Below are 23345 nucleotides of genomic sequence, written 5' to 3' on the forward strand. Positions count from 1 at the left end.
TGATGGCCCTATTAGTTATTCCCGCGCAATTCAGAAAGTAAAATGTGCAGCCAAGCCGCACATTTTACTTTCAGAAATTAGCACTTACCCACAGCTCGCCGGTTGAAAACCGGACACTCGGTTTTGCCGGCGTCTGGTTTCCGAACCCATGGCTGTCAGTGGGCCCGAGAACCGACGCCGGCAAAATTGAGCGTTGGCTATCAAACCTGCTGACAGCTGCCGCGCCTGTCAAAAAGGAGGCGCTAGGGACACGCTAGTGTCCCTAGCGCCTCCTTTTACCGGGGGCCCTAATTAGCATATTATTATTTACTGTATCGTGCGCACAGGACACTGGCCTGTGCGCGTGCCGGGAGAGCGGGCACGCTCCCGTGTTTCTTTCTGTATCGGCCTGTTAGTTTTCTGCCGCCTGTGGTGCTTCTGTGCAGGAGATCTGGCTTTGATTCCCGAGGCTGGCTCCTGCTTCTCAGGCTGGCAGGAGCTAGGAATGCTGTGGAAGCAGCGATCACGGCCCACCCCCACCATTGTGCAATACCTACTGGCCAAGAACAATATTTGTGACACAATTAAAATTACGGGGAAGGAGGAACTCTTACTGACCTGAAGGGGGTCGGAGCAGCGTGGACCATAATTTCTACAGCCATCCCCTTTTTAAAGAAAATTCCAGTCACAATTTCATGATCTCTGAGCCAGGAGAATGTTCACTGAACCCTGGGTCTCCCATTTCCTCCTGCTTCTCCTCTCTGATTAACAAGTGAGTACCACTTCAGCGTCGCCAGTCCTTCAACCCCCATGCACTCACTGAATCATAAAATAGACCACGAGGAGGACTAGCAATAATGCATTTGAACGTCGGCCTGGGGAACATTCCTCCTTCCTTTCCCTACCCCACTGTGACTCAGATTTTGCTGCTGTAATGCTGTTTCTTGCTTTTCAGACCTGACCACTGCTATTTCCCATTTGCTCTGGGCCCTCGCTCCTGCCTCGGACAGGTATTTTCCCAGGTAAGGAACAGAACTGGCAGGAGAATGTCCATTGACCTGGGCTCCCATCATGAGTGTCACGGGAAAAATGAGACCTGTAGCAATGTAATGTAGCATGGCCTGGTGCATAGAGCAATGGGCCGAGAACCCCCCTCCCTCACTGCTACTCTTTGTGATGTTGAGCAAGTCACTTTGCCTCAGGTACCTACTTGATTGTAAACTCTTTGGGGAAGGGACTTATTGTACCCGACTAATGATAATGCTTAAGCCCCTTAGAGCATTATTTGAAAAGCCGGGCTACAAATCCAAATTATTACAAAATGGTTTTCCCTTTGGCCACCCAGCTAACAGACAGGCCGATACAGTACAGTGCAGTACAGTACAGTGCAGTACAATATAGTGCGCTCCGGCGCGATTCCCCAGCCCGGGAGCAGTTTCGGAGGTCTCAGCCACGCCCCGAAATGCCCCCAGGCTGGAATCACACCCATGGCCCCTCTGCTGCAACACGCCTCGACACGCCCCCCCCCCCCCCCCCCCAGGAAATATGCGTGTCCCAGGGCTTGCACGCGCCACCGAGCCTATTCAACATAGGCTCGGCGCGTGCAGGGGGAGCTTGGGGCAGGTTTTCGGGGGGTACGCGCATATCTTACGCTCTTACCCCTTTGAAAATCTGCCCCGAAATGTTTTTAGACCTTTGTGAAAAGGTCTTGTAGTTTTGTTTTCATCTCAGTTTCAGTGGTTTCAGATTCTAAGTGGTGGGATTGCCCCTATATAGGATCTCTTTCTTGATCTTGCCAGTCTCAGTTCTTCCAGAGGGAGATCCTTAAGATGGGCTTCCTGGCTAGATCTTAAAGGTCTGATTGGGACATATCAAGCAGCTTGGCACAATACATATTCTAGTCCAATACCTCTTATAGCCTAAAATGCTAGAGTTAAGGCTTTAAAGATGATTTCCAGCCTCAATGGAAACCAATGCAATGAGATGAGGAGGGTGGCCCTCTTCCATCTTTGATGACCTGTGACCAACCTGCCCATTGGATAGAGTTTTTTCTTGGGAAGATCCAGACAAATGATGTTGCAATAATTCATGCTGGACAAGACCACAGTCTGCATTTCTGTTCTCAGCTCACTTCAACAAAGGCACAGATGCAGTTGATTCACCAGTCAACAGGTTTAGGAATATTTTCCTAGCTGTGGAGGTTACCTGTGTCTCCATAGACAAAGAGAGGTCAGTTTAGTATGACTGCCAGGCTTCTAGCCTTTGTTAAAGACAATTAAGTTGTATCATCCACGACATTTCACTGCTGCCCACCCACAGTATCTCCATCTCACATACATGGGAAAGAGGTTGTCTGCCCAATGCATTCATGGTGATATCTTATTGAGAAACATAGTTTTACTCTAACCGCATGATACTAATATATAAATCCAGGCAATGTTTTCAAAGTGGCTTCTCAACTTGGATGGATAAAACTAAATTATGGTGCTATGTCCCTTACCTTCAAAAGGCGAAGTTTTTTTGCCTTTTCATCTTCACTCCTCTTCTCAAGGTAGCTTGCCCAGGTGCTTCTGGGAACTTTTGCCAGCCTGAGGGGTGCCTCCTGCATAGCACGCTGAATCCCCAATGGATGGAGGATTTAAAACAAGAGCCCAGTGACTCAGCATGCAGAGCTGAAGCCTGAGCCATAGGGCCGACCCTCTAGGGATGTGCATTCATTAAAAACAAATACTAAAATTGCAAAAAAAAAAAAAAAACCCCCAAAAATGGCCTCTTATGAAAATACCTGAACATTTTGGGGAATTTTCATATTCATTGCCAAATTTAACTAAAAAAAAAGAAAAAGGGGGCTTCCTCAAGGTCCTTCTGCTCCTCTCCCGACCAGAAAAATCCAAGCCGGGGCCTGGACCCCTCCAACTTCTACTCCCTCCCCTAAAATTTAGCCCAGGGCCTGGGCCTACCTGGCTGGACCCCCTGGGCCCCTTCCATCCCTTGTAAACATGTGCTGGGCACCTCACTTTCTGACCCCCACATATCCCTTATAGCTGTTGCCAATAAACGAATGCTAAGGGTGGGCGCGGAAACCACGCGCTCCTGCCCCGGTGCCTGGATCTAAGTGCCAGGGCAGGGGCAAATGGGCTTTCCTTCTGGGAGTGAGGGCTGGGTTAGGAGAGCCCCAGCCCCAGCAAATGTTCATAGGAGATGTGGGAGGGGCTCGGGGAAGTCCCAGCTGGGCCCAAGCCCCAAGCTCGATTTTAGGAACGGAAGTGCGAGTGGGAGGGGCCCTGGCTGGGCCTGGCTCAGCCCTGAATTGGATTTTACTGGACAGGGGGAGGGGTTGGAGGGCCTCAGGAGGCTAAGTTTGGAGTTTTTTTTGTTGTTTTGATTTTTTTTGGTGGGGGGGGGGGGGGGGGGGGGGGTTAATCTATTTCGTCCTGTTAGGAAAATGAACCGAATCAAAGGGAACAAAAAAACCCCCATGTACATGAATTGAAAAATGAGAGCCCCCCCCCCCCCAACCCTGAATGACAAACTGAACCGAAAATGTTTGGGCTGCACATCCCTACAACCCAGGGAAGGAAACTTTTAAACTGAAAAATAAAAAAAAAAAGTCCCTGCAATGTGAGACAGGGGACACTCCAGGAGAACTCCTGATCCCTCCTCGGCAGGGGTCCTACCCCCCCCCCCCGGTACGTATCAGAGAGCTGGGTACTGTGCCGGTCGATGTTCTGTGATTGGAAGTAGCTAACGCTATAGATTAACCCCTCCAGGAGACCTTCTCGCCCTGAACTGCTTGCGAGCTGGTGCGTGTGAAGGGCAGCGACCTTCCAGGGGGCTGCGAGGAGACCCGGCTGAGCTGATGCTGTGCTTTCTTCCCCTCTGTGCTGCTCTTTTCACGTTAATGTTAGGAAATCTAATGTTGTACACGCAGGGAGGGCAATAAACCAAAGGCAGATCCACAGGTAAAAGTAAACACACTCGGCAGCCGCGTGCACACTTCTACTGGCAGAGGTGGTCCTGGGAGCAGGGGGGAGGGAGAAAACCATGCACATTGTTTTGTCTTAAAACGTACCTGCATAAAAACAGGTCCAAACTTGTTTCTCTGGGTACTTTTTGGGAGGGGAGGGGGCAATAAACAATGGCGGAGTCTTACTTTGATTATTGCAGCAAACCCTAAGGATAAAAACTTACCTGTGTGGCGTGCAGACCATGGAGAGTTTGCTTATCTACCCCTACTTACTTGTTACTTGTACTGCTTTTATTGTTGTAACCTGCCTTGGCAAAAGACGCCCAGTGCATTCAATAAATGGACTGGAACGGCAGCTGGAGGCAGGAGATGCGCCCCCAGCCTCTCCCTGCAGGGCGACTCGGGCCTGTAAGGTTTGCACCGCTGGGGGTCAGCCTTCTCTCGCTCTGCTCGCACCGTTTTTCTCTGCCACGGTCTTCCCTGGGTTTCATTTTGTTCTTGCTCTCGCAGATGGAGGCGAAGGTGGTGCTGGCGAAACTTCTGCAGCGGTTCGAGTTCAGCCTGGTTTCGGGGCAGTCCTATGAAATCATGGACATGGGGACGCTGAGGCCGCGGGACGGCGTGGTGTGCACCGTGAAACCACGTGCTGGTGCCGCAAGGGAAGAATGAACCGTGGCGGGCGCTACCAGAAGACGCACGCTTCAGCCTGCCTTAACCTTCTCTTTGTAAAACATGGAAGGTGACGGCAGATATGGCCCCTACGGTCCCTCTAGTCTTGTTACAGTATCAGTACCCCCTACTAGATCTCTGCCTTTACCTTCACTTCCTTTCAATTGAGCTTCCTCTGTGCTTGACCCATGAATCTTTTGCTAAATCAATGGAAACAAAGGCTAACAAAAAAAAAAAATAAGGTGATATTTTTGTATTGGACTAACTTAATATAGTTCTCGACCTGCTTTTGGGAGTTAACGCTGCTAAATCAATCACGATCAAAACTGTAGGCCTATTGGAAAGAATTAAAATGTATTAAAAGGATTGTTGCGCTGCAAGGTTGTAATGCGTCTGCTGAAAAGAGAATCTGCTTGCATGAGTACCTGAGAAGCTGTGGGAAGGCCTTCCAGCTCTGAAATGCTTTCTTAAAAGTGTGAGGCACCACGGAGAGTACAAGTCCTGTTTCCACCAGGACGCAGTCTCTTTCTCTTCCGTGGCACTCCAAGACCCCGCGGGGCTTATCTGATAGTCGCATGTGCCCCCCCCCTGTAAGCTCACAGGCCCGGCGGTGTTTATGCTACTGGGAAAATCAATGCACAGCCCCTGGAACCTCACTGCAGACTATGGGGAAAAAAATAGCTGTTTAACAAAATGTTATTTTCTCCTTCCAAGGACCTTCAACGCTATTTTTTTTGTCCTACACGCTTCCTGACCTTCCAGCTTGCCAAGATTTCATAGGTGTTTGCCCAACAGTCCACGGAGCAGTTGGGCGATGATAAATCAACACTTGATGCAGGCAGAAGGGAGGAGGCAGCCTGTGCGAAGGAAGCAGAGAAAGACATAAGGTGGAAGGGCACAGAGTCGGCAGGGAGAGGAGGGAGGCCGGGCCACGGGAAGGGGAGAGTGGGGAATGAGGGAGCTGAGAGGAGGATGCAGGTTATAAACACATTTCAAGACCGGGTAGGTCCATTCCCCAGGTCTGAGGTGGAAAGTTGGGGGGGGGGGGGGGCATGGGAAGAGAGACACATGGGGGTATAGAGCAGGGCTCCCCAAATCTGTCCTGGGGGGACCTCCACAGCCAGTCGGGTTTTCAGGATTTCCCCAAGGAATATGCAGGAGATAAATCTGCAATACCATGGAGACTCAGTCTATGCAAACGTATCCCAGGTGATGCCCCGAACACCCCAGGACAGGTTTGGGAAGGCCCTGGTGCAGGGAGTTATGAGGGAGGGGGGAAACAGTGACAGCATAGAACAATAGAAAGGAGGGGGGAGTCCCAGAGACGAGAGAACAGGAGGGAGGGGGCTGGAAACCAAATGAGACAGAAAGGAATATGTAAAATGTGAAGTCGGAGGAGCACAGCATGAAAAAAGGAGGAAACCCGAAGCCGGGGCCTGAAAACATCAGCAGCCCATTTCTTGGTTCTCTTAGTCCGAAGTTTCCCTTTCTTATTTATTTATTTTTTTTTTTTATTAAATTTGAGCTATAATTTCATTTGGAACAAGGTGAGCACAATTCATTAAGGACACGATTAATTTTTATTCAACACATTTACGACATCCGTGCTGTATTCATGTTTTGCACGTTTCAAACAGTGGGACTCGTGCTTGGGGTTTCCAGGCCACGCCCATAGCGATGGGCGTGGCCTGGAAAACTGAGCTCTAATGCCTCTTCTGCAATGAAAGTCCCCCATTATGATTTGTATCTACAGACTGCCTCGTCCACAAAGCTTTTTCTTATAAGCACAGGCATTCCTGAAGAGTGACCCCCGAGGGACTGCTGGGCTACAACTGAGCTGCAGAGTTTTGCTCTCCCATGTGAACGAGGGCCTGTGGCACCAAATCCCAGCCCCGGTGCTGACTCAGCTGTAAGTATGAAGGAGAAGGAGGAAAGTATCTGGTGAAAAGAAAAAAAAAAAAAAGGGAATTTACCCCTCCTCTCCAATTAAAAAAAGTAATTATGTCCTGGTTTCTTTTGCAGGATCAGCTCTCTGTACTAATGTGCATTTATATCAGCTGCTAATGCATGTTAATTAGCTTGCATTAGCAGCCCATGTTAATGACATGCAAATGAGTTTTGCATTAATATAGCAGTGGTAAAATTAGTGCGTTGATGCAGATGTTAATGGAAAAAAATGTAACGACTTTTCCAAGGTGTGGTTACGTTTTTGGCCATCACAGGTCTGTGTCAGGTTGTACCATGCTTTAGTTTTCTATGCGCTAATTGATAATAAGCTGTTTTGCATCCCCTTGCCTCAGTAGTATAGGGTTTTGCAGGAAAACTCTCGCAAGCTAACTTATGCATATTAAAAGAGGCTGCTCATGAGGGCAAACACTAGTGAAAGCGTTAACAAAACCTTTTTTAGTATATTGGCCCCATCAAGGGAAAAACCATTTAGTACATCGGGTCCTAAAGTGCAGGAGCTGAAGTAGTGTGGTGGTTGCCGCTATTCCACATTTGGCCACAAGGTGGCGCTGCTAAACCAGGAAACCTCTCTCCTAGAGGGTCCAATCCAATAGTGGTCACAAGAAGGAACTGCAAGGTCTTGCGATTACTGCTCTGTTGTTTTATACCTCGAAAGATTTCTTTTTTTAGTTCATCATTATTGCAATGTCATCTTTCTAGAGAGGTGCACGTGTCACAACGGCTAGCGTTAGCCCTGACCTTCCTTGTTATGGAACTTTATCCTGTTTGTTCCTTGTTTTTATGTATCTATGAGTGAAGACTGCCTGGCATTGCTGAGGCTGCCTGCTCCATAACAGCTATAAATATTAACATCAATGAAAGGTGAAAACAAATAAATATTGTTTTATTTTGTTACGTAATTAATGGAAAGCATGTAGACTCTCTGTGAACTACATTGAGAGTAAATTAGACGTCGCTCATTGCCCCTCTGTGGCGAGCGTGAAATAGTGATAGTTACAGAGGAAGATTAAAAAGGGTCTCGTGCACTATTCCCCATTCCCCACTGAGAGAGCTGACGCATTAGTGTTATCTCTCTGGTTCCCATCTTTTGATCAGCTCACAATCCACAACAGTGGCTTCCCTGAAGGGATGGAGGGTGAAGGGCCTTGCCCAGGGTCACAAGGAATGTCAGTGGGATCTGAACCCTGGCTTCCCTGGTTCACAGCCACACGAAAGGTGCAAAATTACAAAACAAAATCCATCTTCAGGTGACCACTGAGACTAAGCAAAACTCCAAAGGCATTAGGAAGGCTATGGAGAAAACGTTTTGTTTGGTTACAAGGAAAGGCTACTGCACCTCAATTTAAGACCATGCCGCTGTATACCAGGTGCCGAGATGTTCTTACTGTCTGTCCACGGCATCCAATAGATGCCTGTGATTGAGCAAGATATAGCATGTATAGGAAACCACATATAAATAAAACACTTGCTATATAGGAAGACTCATTAAGAGGAGAAAGTCTGACACTTCACGCATAATCCAACAAGGGGGGGGGGGAATGAAGAAAGGTGGATCTATATTCAGGCAACAACCAACAAGGACTGAATTTCATAGTCTGAATAAACAGATAAGCATGGGTGTAGCTTGCTTATTGCGGTGGTTAATACCCCTAACTAAATTAAGCTATTTCACTTAGATGCAGGTCTATCACTGCTCTCTACATTAATGGTGGGGGTGGAAGGGAAATAAAATAAAAAAGGTTACTAAGAGTCATGAGAAACAGATAAGTATGTGAGAGAAAAAAAGTGCGAAAGCTTGCTGGGCAGACTGGATGGGCCGTTTGGTCTTCTTCTGCTGTCATTTCTATGTTCTATGTTTCTATGTTTCAAGTGAACCTTCATATGATGCCACTGTTCAATTTGTGGCTATCTTCATGCTGAGCTCTATGAACTCTGGGGCTTTTTAATCATTAGGTCAATGTCGGCAATGTCGGATTGATCAGCTAACCTTAGTGGACTTCACCCAGATAAGTGTGGCTGACTGACATTGATAGCTTCATACTTGGAAGAATCAAAAAAATAGTATCAAGTGACCTAATGATTAAAAAGCTCCAGAGTTCATAGGGCTCAGCATGAAGATAGCCACAAATTGAACAGTGGCATCGTATGAAGGTTCACTTGAAACTTAATGAGTCTTCCTATATAGCAAGTTTTTGATTTATATGTGATTGAGCAAGAGCATCAACCTAGGCAGAGAAGGACTGAAGGAACTCTTCCTCCAAACTCACCCCCAAAGTCTGCCAGGCTGAAATGTTTTCACAACACTGCCCTAGAGTAAAAAGCAAGCTCTTTATTAAAAGGCTCTTTCATTCTGCACCTTTGGGTTCTGCATACCCGAATGCATTTTAATCCCCTGCAGACTCTCTGGGGAGAGGAAAGCTCTGCCCCCCACAATGTGCCCTACAGGAGCTTGGACGTCTGCTAGTGAGGTGGTGGAGGGGGAGACCCCGGGTGGCACATTAAGAAGACGCGCTGGGAGGAGCTCTGATCCTGTTTTGTAATTTTTTTTTTACATTTTTTGGTTTCTGTAAAGGAGAAATGGAAGGGGAAGCTTGGGGAGGGATCCCCCAACTTTATCCCCGGTCGACCCTGATACATCAGACAGCGATTCCTGATTTCATCAGGTGAAGGCCTCATCGCTGCTGGGTCTGGGGGAAGAAGAACAGTGGCTAGAGGCTGCTGCGGGGGAAGTAGCTCTCAGTCTCAATGGTGGCGTCATCATTCAGCGCCTCGGACCTCGCCAGATGTGGCTTGGTCGGCAGCACAGAGGGTGTGAGGAAGGCCGAGGAAACAATCTCTGAGGTCGCTAATCGGTGTGGAGCGTGCAGCCAGCAGGGTGGTGGAGATGAAGAATGCAGGCTGGAGGTTGGTGGAATGCGGCTTCTTTTTTATTGATAGAACAACTTCGCCTTTGCCTACGTTGATTTCCAGCTCAAGTGCAGGCACATCTGTGAAGGCTCAGGGTGGTAGGCCCTGCACACCTGAGCCCTCCCCTATTACACTAGGTAGGATCTGGACTGTCCTGTTCTCGGTAGGGCATTCTTTGTCTTCTTTGACCGTTTCTATTAATAATAGTAACAATCGGATGCAATCCCAAGATGATGCGTTGGTGACCCAATCTCAGCAAACTAAGTGTTTTGAATTTTCCAATTGTCTTAATCATTTCTCCAGTGGAACTATTCAAATCATATATGCAAGATAAGCTTGGTAATTCACATGGACTCTTGCCTCTTATTAGGAAGGCCTTCTACTTTCCTAATGGTAGAGGTATGGAGACCGGACAGATTGATTAAGATTTATCTTAGCAAGATGGCGATCCCTTGGATATTTCTGCAATTTTGGAGTCTACAATGGTGGATGAAGCATGCAGAGCCACCCTTCTAGTGACATTTACCTCTCAGCAAGAACGAGACTTGGTTCTCCATCTGTTTTTTTGTAGTGCACATATTTTGTTTTTGGACTTTAGAGTTAAAATTTTTCTTTATTTTTGCAGAGTCACACAAGAGGGTAGGAAGACATTTTTGGTTTTGCAACTTGGGGATGTTCTTTTTTTGTTGGTTTCAATGCAAATGTTTGGTGATTTTTCCTACTGAAAAGTTTGCTTTATCGAACCCTCTCAGCTTTGGTTATTTATTGATTCTAGAGCTCGTAGGCACAATGGGCCTTCCGGGTCTTGAAGTGTTCTGGGCAGGGGCTGGCTTTGGTTTATGGGAAGAAATCATCTTCAATTTCTTTCCTTTCTTTTTATTCTCTCTTTTCCGTTTATGTTGCAGTCTCTGTAAGCAATCAGTTTTTTTTATTGTCTTTGTTTAATGTTCATTTGTATTGTTTTTAGTTGATTGTTTTGTTTCCCTGCAAGTAGATGCTTGTATATAATTTGTGAAATTCCATACATAGAGTTAAAAAAAAAAAAAAAAAGTAACTCTGCTAGCGAGACAACCGGGTGCCAAGTCCCCCATTTCAGAGATACAGAAGGAGAAGCTGCCTCAGTTAGCATTTTATTCACTTCCAGAGTAAGCCCAGCCCAGCCTCTTGCTGACACTCTGGTGGCTATAACATGTACCAATGTCACGTGGCATTGTGTGAGCTCCAGCCCCTCGCCTATCACCTTTCTTACAGTGTGTTGGATTAAGTTATTAGTGTAATCGCTTAACTGCTAATTATTTGACTTATAGACCAGGCTGACTGTGATGGGAATCACCTAGAAGATGCTAAGTGTATTGTTATTGACAGTGACTGGCCTCTCCCATGTCTCCTTAATAACATTTATATACATGACAGGGTCTCACCGAGAGCCTCGTGACAGCTTTATGTGTGTCAGTCCACAGCAGGGGACCTTTCCTGCTGGAATGTTTTGGTTTTTAAATTTATTGCAGGTGCCAATATTCAGGCCTCAAAAGCATTTGAGATTGTAGGAGCGAACCACTCTGTTCATCAGGGCCTTGCCCCGGGCTGCCTCTCCAGGCAGAGCCGGCGACTGCTTCCTGCTCCCCTCCAGAAGGCAGCCGCACCACAGGAGTCGGACTGTAAATACATTTGCATTTTCCTGTTGCTGTAAATATCTTCCACTTTCTCTCTCAGAAACGAATGCAAGCCATCAGGGAGCACCAGTCCTGTGTGTGGGCCGCCTTCATGCGGTAACTGCGTCCTCTGCCACTGTGAGTCCCGTTCGACACTGTTGTGACTCCTTAAACAGGACTCGTGCTCCCCGCTGCCTCTGTAGCCAGGACAGAGGACACTACACACATCTGCGTGTCAGCCTTGATTTATGTGATTGATTTCTTTTGGATTTACAGTTTGTAAGCCGCGGTCAGCAGTCTAATGACTGGAATCTGTGGGTTATAAGCAAAATAAATATACAAATAAAAGTCCGTAAAGTGCTTTCTGCATTGCTCTTGAGCATAAATTCTAATTGAGCCGGGGTAATAAAACTGCTTTAAGAAGAGGAATCGACCTGTGTTTTTGCTTAAGAAATGAGACCATTATCTCTCTAAAGAGGCTCATTCAGTCCCAAGGATTTAAAAGGAAAGAATTAAGCCACATCAGGACCCCACACCTTCTCAATAACTTGTAAATCCTGACCACCGTAGATGTAGCAGGCTCTTCCTGGCCAGGCCGAGGCACTCACTAATGCTCTTTAGCCTAGATTATAGGACAGTCATCATGTTTGCCCCCCACCCCCAATGACCTTTGAACCCTTTGTACAATTTCATTCACATTTCCGCCACAGATAGCTGAGCCTCCCGTGACCCCTGGCTGGCAGTGCTCCCCCTCTCCCAGCACTTAGAATTCCTCCTCCTATTTGTTTCCTACAGGGGAAAAGGCCACTTCAGTGGAAATTTCAGGGAGGTCTGAGCACATTGTGAGGTCATGGAGCATTTTCAAAGCTGACCTGCCATTGGTTAGTGCCTGTGGTCACAGCTGACTCCATTTCTTGCCCAGTGTCCTATAGAGAAAAGCCATCGCTAACGTTTAATGATGTAATTCCTGCACAGAAACTGACATAACAAGTGTTGCCATAACCATGTGCAAATCTGTGTACCACAGAAGGAAATGCTCACAAATCGCCTTTTCTAAAAAAATAAGTTAAACAAGGGGAAAAGGTCAGTCAAGTACATCTGGTGCTATTCATTTATGAATACAATAAACAGATCTATTACTATCAGAATACTCAAAACACCTTCATATTTCCTTCAGTCGTTTTTTTGGCATTCCGGTTTTCATTACTGTTTTATTTTATTTTTATTTAGTACTTTTTAATACCGACATTCATGATACAGATCATATCATATCAGTTTAGATGGAACAGGGGGTTATAACATTAACCTTAACATAGAAGAAGAGGCAAAGGTTACAATAAAACAAGGGTAATGGAACTGGGGAGATGAAGAAGCCAGTAGCAGAAGGTAACTCGGTAACTATAACAAATCATTTACAATGTTTGAAGTGGAGTGCACTAAATAGAAGGCATTAGTATATGAACTGTGGCATAGCTGAGATGGGCCTGAGTTAGGGGAAGGCTTGTTGAAACAGCCAGGTCTTAAGGTTTTTCCTGAACGTCAACAGGCAGGGTTCCTGTCTGAGATCGGGGGGGGGGGGGGGGATAGCATTCCAGATGGCTGGTCCCGCTGTTGAGAAGGCCCGTTCTCGAGTGGCTGAAAGATGGGTGGATTTGGTTGAAGGGGCGTGCAGAGATCCTTTGTAAGCTTCCCTGATAGGTCTTGAAGAGGTGTGGAGTCTGAGTGGGAATTGCAGGTCGATGGGGACCTGGTTGTGAATGGTTTTATGGATGATGGTGAGGGACTTGTGTAGGATTCTAAAGCTTATTGGTAGCCAGTGCAGATTTCTGAGGATGGGCATGATGTGATCTCTTCTGTTGGTATTTATTAGGATTCTAGCGGCTGCATTTTGGAGCATCTGAAGAGGTTTGGTGGAGGAGGCGGGGAGACCTAGCAGAATGGAGTTGCAATAGTCTATCTTGGAGAATAGAATGGCCTGGAGGACAGTTCTGAAGTAGTGAAAGTGCAGAAGAGGTTTAAGTCTTTTTAGCACCTGTAGTTTATAGAAGCAGTCCTTGGTTGTGTGATTATTGAACTTCTTTAAGTTTAGATGGTTGTCAATTATTACTCCCAGATCTCTTGCTTGGGTGACTAGGGTGTTGGGGTGGGTTGGCTGAAGTATATCGCTGTATTCAGGAGATATGAGGAGGAGTTCTGTCTTGGCCGAGTTAAGTACCAGGTTTAGGCTGGTGAGGAGGTTGATAGCTTGGAGGCAGTTGTCCCAGAACTTAAGTGTTTTCATAAGGGATTCAGTTATAGGGATCAGGATTTGTACGTCGTCGGCATAAAGATAGTGTTTTAGTTTTAGGCTTGTTAGACGCTGGCAGAGGGGAAGGAGGTAGATATTGAAGAGAGTGGGAGACAGGGAAGAACCCTGAGGTACTCCTAGTGAAGAATTGATGCGTGGGGACTCTTTGTTGTTAATTTTGACTTTATAGCCTCTACTACTGAGAAAAGAATTGAACCATCTGAAGGCCGTTCCTGTTATCCCAATGTCGGATAGTCGATTTAGGAAGATGGAGTGGTTCACCTTGTCGAAAGCCACCGAGATGTCGAGAAGTACTAGCAGGAAGGAGTGTCCTATGTCCAAGCCCATGATGAGGTGGTCTATGAGGGAGATGAGGAGGGTTTCGGTGCTTAGCGATTTGCAGAATCTGTATTGAGTTGGGTGAAGTATTTTATGGTCTTCGAGATAATCTGACAATTGAGTATTGACTAATTTTTCCATAATCTTGGCGACAAAAGGAAGATTGGAGATAGGGCAGAAATTGTTGGGTTCCCTGGGGTCTAGGTTCGGTTTCTTAAGAAGGGGTTTGAGGGTGGCGAGTTTTAGAACGTCAGGGAAGATTCCTTGTGATAGAGAACAGTTTATAATATCAGCCAGAGGCTTGGAGATAGTGTCTGGCACCGATAGGAATAGTAGAGGATTTCATTCTCTTTAGTATGGATTCAATCTCCAGGGCGGATGTAGGTTCAAATGATTCAAGTGATGCTCCCATAATTGAAAAAGAGGAGAAGGAGATAGGAGGTGGGGTAGAGCTGGGGGGCAGGAGAGTTAAGAGGCTGGAGATTTTGCTTTGGAAGTAGGTTGCAAGTTCATTGGCCTTTGATTGTGCTTGTTCGTCCGGAATGGGTGGGGTGGTGGTTTTTGTGAGTTCAGATACGTAGGAGAATAGGGCCTTGGCGTTGAATACGAGGTCGTGAATTCTGTGAGCGTAAAAATCTCTTTTTGTTCGTAGGGTGGAGTTCCTGTAGAAGTGGAGGGTGGATTTGTAGGCAGCTAACGTGCTGGGGCAGGGGGCCTTGCGCCATTTGTTTTCTTTCTGTCTAAGGTCTTGCTTAAGTTTTCAGAGTTGAGTAAAGGGGGAGATCATGATTGGGATGAGGGTCCTGGTAGAGCGTTTCCGGAGTTGCGTGGTTGATTTTTCAGTGGTGAGGAGGCTGTGGTGTAGGATGGGGATTGGGTGGCCTTGTGTCAAGCTTCTCTTGTTGTGAGATGAAGTGGATGAGTGTTGAGTGAGAGTCCATCTGCTGGAGAGCTGGGAAGTGGATGTATGCTGAATCAGAGTCCGTTTGCTGGAGGGTTGAGAAGGTGGAAGATTGCTGTGCCGCGTTCCGGTGCGCACGAAGGGGCGCACAAAGGGGCAGGCCCCTTTGTCGTGCTCCTTCATTGCGCAGCGTCGGCAGAGAATGCCCTAATTTAAAGGGCCGTCGGATCGGATGCCGGCTCTGGCCTCTGATAGGCCGATGGAGGTGGAGTGGGTGTGGCTTGTTTTGGCCGGGAGGCAGCGTGGGCCGGTTGGCAGCGCAGTGGTTTTGGGGGCCTCTTACCCCATCTTGCTGCTGCTGCTGCGAGGTGGGGTCTCCTGACCCAGTGATGGTCCCGGGACGAAAAGATCTTTGCTGAGTGCGTTGAGAAGAATGGTGCAGGAAGAACTCTTTGTGTGTTCAAAAGGACGTTAGGCTTAAGGGAAAAAAACCAAGGAATACCACAACCAATTGCTTTTTTACAGGCAGGAAATGGATTTCTGATGAGACTTGGGGGTACTCATGTTGGATTTTTCAGCACCATTTGATGGTTGTGAGGTGCAGAAGAGCCAGGGCAGGACACTTGGGTGAAGGAAAGTGGCAATCACCTTTGACATGCAGAGCATGCCCTGCTGCCCTCACACTTTCACACAGTAATATGGTGTACTGCATTGATTGTTCACTTGCCAAACTGCTTCATGGAGGAACTGCCATGTAGGCAAGAGCATGGAAGATCAGTAGTTGCATACTCTAAGATGATTCATGCTTTTACTATAAACTCTAGACTCAGGGGTGACCTGCACTACTCCTATCAAATGTACAGCAATCTTTTGATATGTGCAAGAGATATGATTTTCGACATATGGAAACATTTTCCCACAGACTTTCATTATAAATATGGAGATGCATTCCTATGTACATCTGGGAGAGGTACCTCTGTAATGCTCCTGTATAATACGTACCTTCCATATGATATAAATTATTGTAGAACACAAACTTTCAGTTATTTTATAAGTCACTTTTGACTTTTTATCCTAATTTTCATGTTCTTTGTTCATTTTTTTCCTTTTTAAATAAAACCCAATATTGCAAGTCTCCATTCTGTTATTGTTGCGGCCACCCGCAGCCGGCTCAACTCACCTCACCTCATGTCATGCTTGGCCCTTTACTCCCGGTATTCTCGCGGCCGTGGCCAGTCACTGCTACCGTGTTCCTCCTGGCTCCCCGTGCTCCACGTGGTGCCTGGGACGCCACCGACCAGCGTTCTAACCCTGGGCCTCCCTAGGCATGCGACATCTGTCCTCCCTTTAAAGGGCCAATGGCGGGAACTTCAGGCTCGTCCCCAGCTGATGACATCACCAGCCCGGGATATTTAAGGACTACTTCTCTCCACCACTAACTGACTTGGCAACGAGTTCCCTGGTTCCTAGCTGGTGCTTGCTCCAGTTTTCAGGATCTGTTGTTCCTGTTCTACGGATCCCTGCTCTGCTCATCGGGGACCTGCCTCAGCGCTCCTGCTCCTTGGGACCTGGCTCAGCGCTGCTACATCATGAGACACGGACTCTTCACTCCCGCTCAGGACCTGTCTCAGGACCTCTACATTACAGGACTGTGTCTCTGTGTCCCCCGCTCCTCGGGATATCTCTCAGAGCTTCTACTTTACAGGTTACTGCTACTGCGCTGCCGCTCCTCAGGCAGTGCCTCAGCGCTTCTCCTCCACTAGAACCTGTCACAGTGGATTCCCCACTCAGGGCCTGCTTCAACATACCATTACTCAGGCCTTTGCTCCTGCACTTCCTTCCCACAGGGCCTGCCCCATGTGATCCTGCTCTATTGTCTCTGGAACTGCTGTAGCATCTCCTCCCTGGAGGCCTTCTCTCTCTCTCTCCTCGAGGGTACCTCGACCTTGGACTGAATCTGACCTCTCTGACACTCCCTGCTTCCAGCCGTCTGTTTCCTCCAGGCCCAGCTACACAGAGGCCCACCTGAGACCAGCCGGCCCCGGCACTCAAGGGTTCAACCTGCGGGGAATGAGGGCAAGTTAAATCTAAGACATTGATAAGACAGGCTAAGAGAGAATTTGAAAAGAAGTTGGCCATAGAGGCAAAAACTCATAATAAAAACTTTAAAAAATATATGCAAAGCAGAAAGCCTGCGAGGGAGTCGGTTGGACTGTTAGATGATCGAGGAAAGATAAGGCTATTGTGGAAAGACAAAACAATTTCTTTGCTTTGGTGTTTACTGAAGAGGATGTTGGGGAGATACGCATTCCAGAGACAGTTTTCAAGGTGATGATTCAGATGAACTGAACCAAATCATGGTGAGCCTGGAAGATGTGGTAGCCAAGACTGACAAACTGAAGTGTAGTAAATCTCCTGGACCAGATGGTATACACCCCAAGGTTCTGAAAAAAATAAAAATTGAAATTTCAGAACTATTTCAATTAATTTGTAACCTATCATTAAAAGCATTTGTAGTATCTGAAGATTGGAAGGTGGCCAATGTAACCTCGATATTTAAAAAGGGCTCAAGGGGTGATTCAGAAAACCATAGACTGGTGAGGCTGACTTCAGTGCGGGGAAAAATCATGGAAACCATTATAAAGAATAAAATCACAAAACATTTAGATAGACATGGTTTAATGGGACACAGCCAGCATGGATTTACCAAAAGGAAGTCTTGCCTCACAAAACTTCTACATTTTTTTGAAGGGGTGAATAAACATGTGGACAAAGGTGAATCAGTAGATATGATGTATTTGGATTTTCAGAAGGCATTCAAAAATGTCCCTCACTAGAAGTTTCTAAGAAAACTAAAAAGTCATGGGATTGTCCTTTTGTGGATTGCAAACTGTTAAAAGACAGGAAACAGAGAGCAGGATTAAATGGTCTGTTTCACAGTGGAAAAAGGTAAACAGTGGAATGCCTCAGAGATCTGTGCTTGGACTGGTGCTTTTTAATATATTTATAAATGATCTCGAAAGGAATACGATGAGTGAAGTTATCAAATTTGCAGATGATACAAAATTATGTAGAATAGCTAAATCTCAAGTGGATTGTGCTAAATTGCAGGAGGACCTTCTGAGACTGGAAGATTGGGCTTCCAAATGGCAGATGAAATTTAATGTGGACAAGTGCAAGGTGTTGCATATAGGGAAAAATGGCCCTTGCTGCAGTTACACGATGTTAAGTTCTATCTTAGGAGTTACCACCCAGGAAAGAGATCTAAGCATCATAATGGATAATACATTGAAATAGTTGGCTCAGTGTGCTGTGTCGGTCAAAAAAGGGAATGGCAAATAAAATGGTGGATGTCATAATGCCTCTGTATCACTCCATGGTGAGACTGCATCTTGAATTCTGTGTGCAATTTTGGTCGCAACATCTAAAAAAAGATATAGTTGCACTGGAGAAAGTGCAGAGAAGGGCAACAAAAATGATAAATGGGATGGAACAACTCCCCTATGAGGAAAGGCTTAAGAAGTTAGAGCTGTTCAGTTTGGAGAAGAGACGACTGAGGGAGGGGGGGGGGGGGGGTTATATGATAGAGGCCTACAAAATCATGAAAGGGCTTGAACAGGTTAATGTAAATCAGTTATTTACTCTCTCAGATAATACAGGGTGGCCAATGGAAAAGTAGCCCGCCTCCAATACCAGTGCATTGGAGGCAGGCTAATTTTCCATGGGCCTCCCTGTAGAACAGTGGTTCTCAACCCTGTCCTGGGGACCCCTCCAGCCAGTCGGGTTTTCAGGATATCCACAATGAATATGTATGAGAGAAAATTTGCATACACTGCCTCCATAACATGCAAAATTTTCTCTCATGCATATTCATTGTGGATATCCTGAAAACCCGACTGGCTGGGGGGTCCCCAGGACAGGGTTGAGAACCACTGCTGTAGAAGGACTAGAGAGAACTTCATAAAGTTAGCAAGTAGCTTATTTAAAACAAATTTTTAAAACATTCTTTTTCACTCAGCGCATAGTTAAGATCTGAACTAAATTGCCAGAGGATGTGGTTACAGCAGTTACTGTAACTGGGTTTAAAAAAGGTTTCGATAAGTTCCTAGAGGAAAAATCCATAAACTGCTATTAATCAATAAGGAACAGTAGCTTGAGATTTATTTAATGTTTGGGTACTTGCCAGGTACTTGTGACTTGGATTGGCTACTTTTGGAAACAGGATGCTGGGCTTGATGGACCATTGGTCTGACCGAATATGGCAATTCTTATGTTCTTATGTTGTAAGGGTCTGTGGGGATCCTGCAGATCCTCTATCGAATCCACTAGAGCAGAGCTTTCCAAAGTGTGTGTCGCGACACTTTAGTGTGTCGCCTGAGGTGTGCCGGTGTGTCGCCCAAGCCCGGTGCACGTGACACACCGGCAAGTGGGAGCCAATGCGGCCGCCGGTGGAGCTCATCCTACTGGCGGCTAAGCAGTGAAGAATCGTTGTGCTGTGTGCCGCAGACACAGCAGGAAGATCGGTAAGGCCATGGTGAGTTCACGTCACCACGGCCCGAAGAAAAAGGGCACGTCTAAACGTGCAGGTGCTCCGCCTCCTTCCTGCCCACGTGGCCCCGGAAGAAAAATGTTGCCGGAGCAGCACAGGCAGGAAGGAGATGAAGCAGCCGCGTGCAGAAGAGGAGCCTCGTTGTTGCAGCGGGCGAGAAGAGGAGGAGGCCCCCACTGCGGATCGGATCGGCCCGAGAAGATCAGAGTTGCCGCGATCGGCCCGAGAAGATCAGAGTCGTCACGATCAGCCCGAGAAGATCAGGGCCGCTGCAGAGCCGATCCTGCAGCGACCCATGAAGAGGAGGCCCAGAGGTAAGAGAGAGGCTGAGGGCCCGTAGAGTGCGTGTATTAGCTGAGTTGAGAGATTGGGTGCGTGTATGAGCTGAGCTGAGTTGAGAGATTGGGTGCCTGTATGAGCTGAGCTGAGAGATTGTGTGCATGTATGAAGTGAGTTGAGAGACTGGGTGCCTGTGTGAGTTGAGAGATTGGGTGTGGGAGTGAGGACCTCAATATTTGCAGAGACAGCATGTTAGAGCCTGTGTGTGTGAGAGAGAGACAGCATGTGACAGTGAGAGCCTGTGCATGAGCAAGACAGCATGTGGGAGTGAGAGAGAGCCTGGGTGTGTGAGAGTCAGACAGCATGTGTAAGAGAGAGACTGTGTATGAATGACTGTATGAGAGAGAGAGCATGTGAGAGTGAGAGCCTGTGTGTGTGAGAGAGAGAGAAAGCATGTGAGAATGAGAACCTGACTGTATGTTTGTGGGAAGAAGATAGATGGAGAGAAAAGAAATAGAAAAAAAGACAATATGAAATGAATTGGCAAAAAAATAAGAAAGGGGAGGTGGAACAAAAAAGCCTGGGACCAACCGATTAGAAAACTAAGATCAGACAGCAAAGGTAAAAAAAACGAAATAAATTACTTTTTACTGATTGGCACATGTAATCTTTGGTAATGTGCAAGAGTAGCACTTTCTCTATGCGGATCTCACAATGTACGAGATCAACATGGAGGAAGTGGAAGCCCACGGGGCCTGCACAGAGGAGGCAGCAGAATGGGCTTCAGTGCCAATAGCAGCAATCAGCGCCTCCCAAATAGCCATGCGGCAGCAGTGACAGTGGCAGCAGAGGAATGAGAGAGGCTGTGAGGTTGCTGGCAAAAGAAAGAGAGGGGGTCTGCCTTTAGTGTGTGCATGTGTATGAATGGGAGTCTGCCTGGGGGTGTATGTGAGTGAATGCATGGGTGCCTGCCTGAGGGTGTGTCAGTGCATGAGAATGTATGGGTGTCTTCCTGGGGTTTGTATGTGTGAGAATAGATGCCGGCCTGTGTGTGGTGTATGTGTGTGTGTGAGAATGAATTGGTGCCTGCCTGGGGGTCTGTGTGTGTGTGAGAATGAATGTGTGCATGCCTGGGGGATGGTGAGGGAGTGGTGTGAAAATGAATGGGAGCCTGCCTGGGGGTCAGTTTCAGTGTGTGAGAATGATTGGGAACTTGCCTGGGTGTGTGTGTATGTGAGGGAGCCAGAGCGAGTGTGTAATGTGTATGAGGAAATCCAGGGGAGTAAGAGTTTGTGTGTGGAGGGGGAGAGAGTGTCTTAGAGCCTGAGAGTGTGTCAGTGTCTGTGAGAGCGAGAGGTTATGGTGGGTATAAGAGCATGAATGTGTATGTATGTGACAGTGTATGTGTGAGAGAGAATGGACATGTGAGTCTGTGTGAGAGAGGATAACCTCCTAATCCTGGACAATATCAGGGTGACTGGAAATCAAGAACTCCCACGTATGAACAGCAGGGGCTTTTTAAAATCCTTATTAGTTTTAATTATTGGGTGTTATTTGATATATGTGCTGTTTTGAAATATTTTATTGGTGTTTGGGAAATTGTAAAAAATGTATATGATTTTAATTAATAGAAATTCTATTTATCAGTAGTTTTAAAATATTCTTTTATTAGTATGGTTTTACTATTATAACTGATGCTTTGTTTTTTGATTTTATTTGTTTTATGAGGAATGGTGGTTCTGTTTTTCCATTGTTAATACACAGAGTCTGGCTTCTTGGGGTTTCCATTTGAGTTTTTGTTTAATTTGTGCTCCTTTATTTTGTATTCTGTATTTGGTGAGGGTCTGTCTCTGCTCTGTGCGTGTGACCATGATGAGAGATTCTGCTAGCATAGGGATCTATAGCAATCGGGTTTGTTTTGTTTCCTCAGTAGGTGGTGTATTTGTATTCTAGGACCCAGTGTAATATTTACCTTTGCGTTTTCACAGGTAGGGGTATTGTTGTTTGAGTCCTTGGTGTTATTACTGTTATGTTACAATGGGATTGCAGTATAGATTTTGAGTGTCTTTTTTGCGAGGTTTTATTTTAGTTCACAATGTGCCTGGCAGTGGAAGGTGTTTGTGCTGCTGTTACTGTGAGGTGACACCAGCATTTGAAAATATCTTTCAGTATGATGAGCTGTAAGGGAAACATCCAAGCTCCATTGTTTGGGGGAATTTCAGTGGATGCACAGAGTTACAGAACTGGAGGTGCAGGATTTATATTGACATTCTGTCCCTTCCTATAAATTCCAGACTTCACTCTCATAGCCAAATAGAATTAGTTGAATTAGGCTATCAAATAATTATATAGTGTGAAACTGGCCAGCTTTTTAAAATTATGCAGAAGACCCTTTGGACTTTCTTATTAACACCAAATATTCAAATCTGTGTTCATCCCATCAAGCTCATATATCTCATTAAAGAGGTAAATTGAATAACACAATAACTTTGTTTTATTATTGTTACTCATAAATTAGAACAATAACATTAATCTTGGAATATTATATAGTTTTAATATAAATGAAAGGTTTTCACAAGATAGGTTGTGTCGTGAAACATTTTATTATGTATATATTTAAGGAAACATACGTAAATTTTCGAAATACATTTCATTCGTTTAACCTTTAACCTCCGGTTTGCTAGTAGACTGAATTACTGTGTCCCGAAATTATGTTTGTCTAAAAAGTGTGTCACCAACATGAAAAGTTTGGAAAGCTCTGCACTAGAGCATTCCTTGCCATTAGAAGATCTCTCATACTTAAAATTCCTGGACAAGTTGGGCAAAGCGATAGGAGTCAAAGTTATTAAGGACAAAGATACCTGCACCAAGGTTTTCAGACTCTTTGGATGCTGGAAACAACTTCTGAACCTTCAGTGATCCTTGTTTATTTGATTCCATGGGATTTACAAGATAGACTGTGGGAGAGTCTGGCTTCCTGTCCCCAAGTAGCCAGAAAATTGGACCTGGAATACAGAATACAACAGGCTCTAGTGAGGTAGTCCTGCTACCACACTAGAAAGTGGTAGTAGAGTCAGCACTGAAATGAGCTAAGAAGACTAGAATCTTCTCCAACATCACCTGGGGAAATGATACTAGATTGCTGGACAATTTTGGAAAAAGGTCTTCCAGAAATCAATGCCTGTATGGTGAAATACTTACATCATTTTATTGGCCAGCTGAAACCTCTCTTGCACATAAATCACCAGTAAACCCTGCTTTGCATTGGGTGCACATAGAATATGGCATTAACTATAAGATCTTAATGCTTGCATTTAAATTATTGAACAACAAAATTGCTCCATGGGCCATTGCAATAATTGTGCTTTTATATTCCGGCATGCTCTCTGTGATAATCTAATGTTGCACTTTTGGAAAACTCGTTGTTCGGGGTCATTCATCTACATGAAGCCCATGGTAGAGCCTTTTCAATATTGTGCAACACCCTTCCCAGGTTTATTAGGATGTTAACCAGTGCTACCACATTTAGAAAGGCATTAAAACTTATTTTGGCAGTCTTTTGGTGGGGATTGAGTTTTTACTATTTTCAGACTCTTCATGATCCAGTTAAAAGTGTTTGTAAGGTCAGTAATATTAATCATGATTTGGTGTTGCTCAGAAATGTTCAGTGTTTTATTATTTCCCTTAATGTTATGGTTTGTTTAATGAATGTGCTATTCTGTGATGCATAAAATAGTTTAATTTGAAACACATTAAAAAATAACGGATGTGTTTTGTCTGATTACTCATGTTTTCTTAAAATGCTACATATCTTACAAATTCTACCAGGGGTATGTAAACTTATGAGC

General features: G+C 45.7%; 1 protein-coding gene across 1 annotated transcript in view; it reads left to right on the top strand.

Annotated features, from left to right (window-relative positions):
* The window catches only part of LOC115089637 (cholesterol 24-hydroxylase-like), a 48572-nt gene extending 43580 nt beyond the window's left edge, over positions 1 to 4992 (top strand). Inside the window, exons 14-15 of the mRNA XM_029597761.1 lie at positions 935 to 1001; positions 4457 to 4992. Coding sequence (XP_029453621.1) covers positions 935 to 1001; positions 4457 to 4615 — 226 coding nt within the window. The 3' untranslated portion in view covers positions 4616 to 4992. The remainder of the gene's footprint in view (positions 1 to 934; positions 1002 to 4456) is intronic.
* Positions 4993 to 23345: the final 18353 nt, after the last annotated feature.

This window comes from Rhinatrema bivittatum, chromosome 4 (assembly GCF_901001135.1).
Source record: "Rhinatrema bivittatum chromosome 4, aRhiBiv1.1, whole genome shotgun sequence".
Classification (NCBI taxonomy): Eukaryota; Metazoa; Chordata; class Amphibia; order Gymnophiona; family Rhinatrematidae; genus Rhinatrema; species Rhinatrema bivittatum.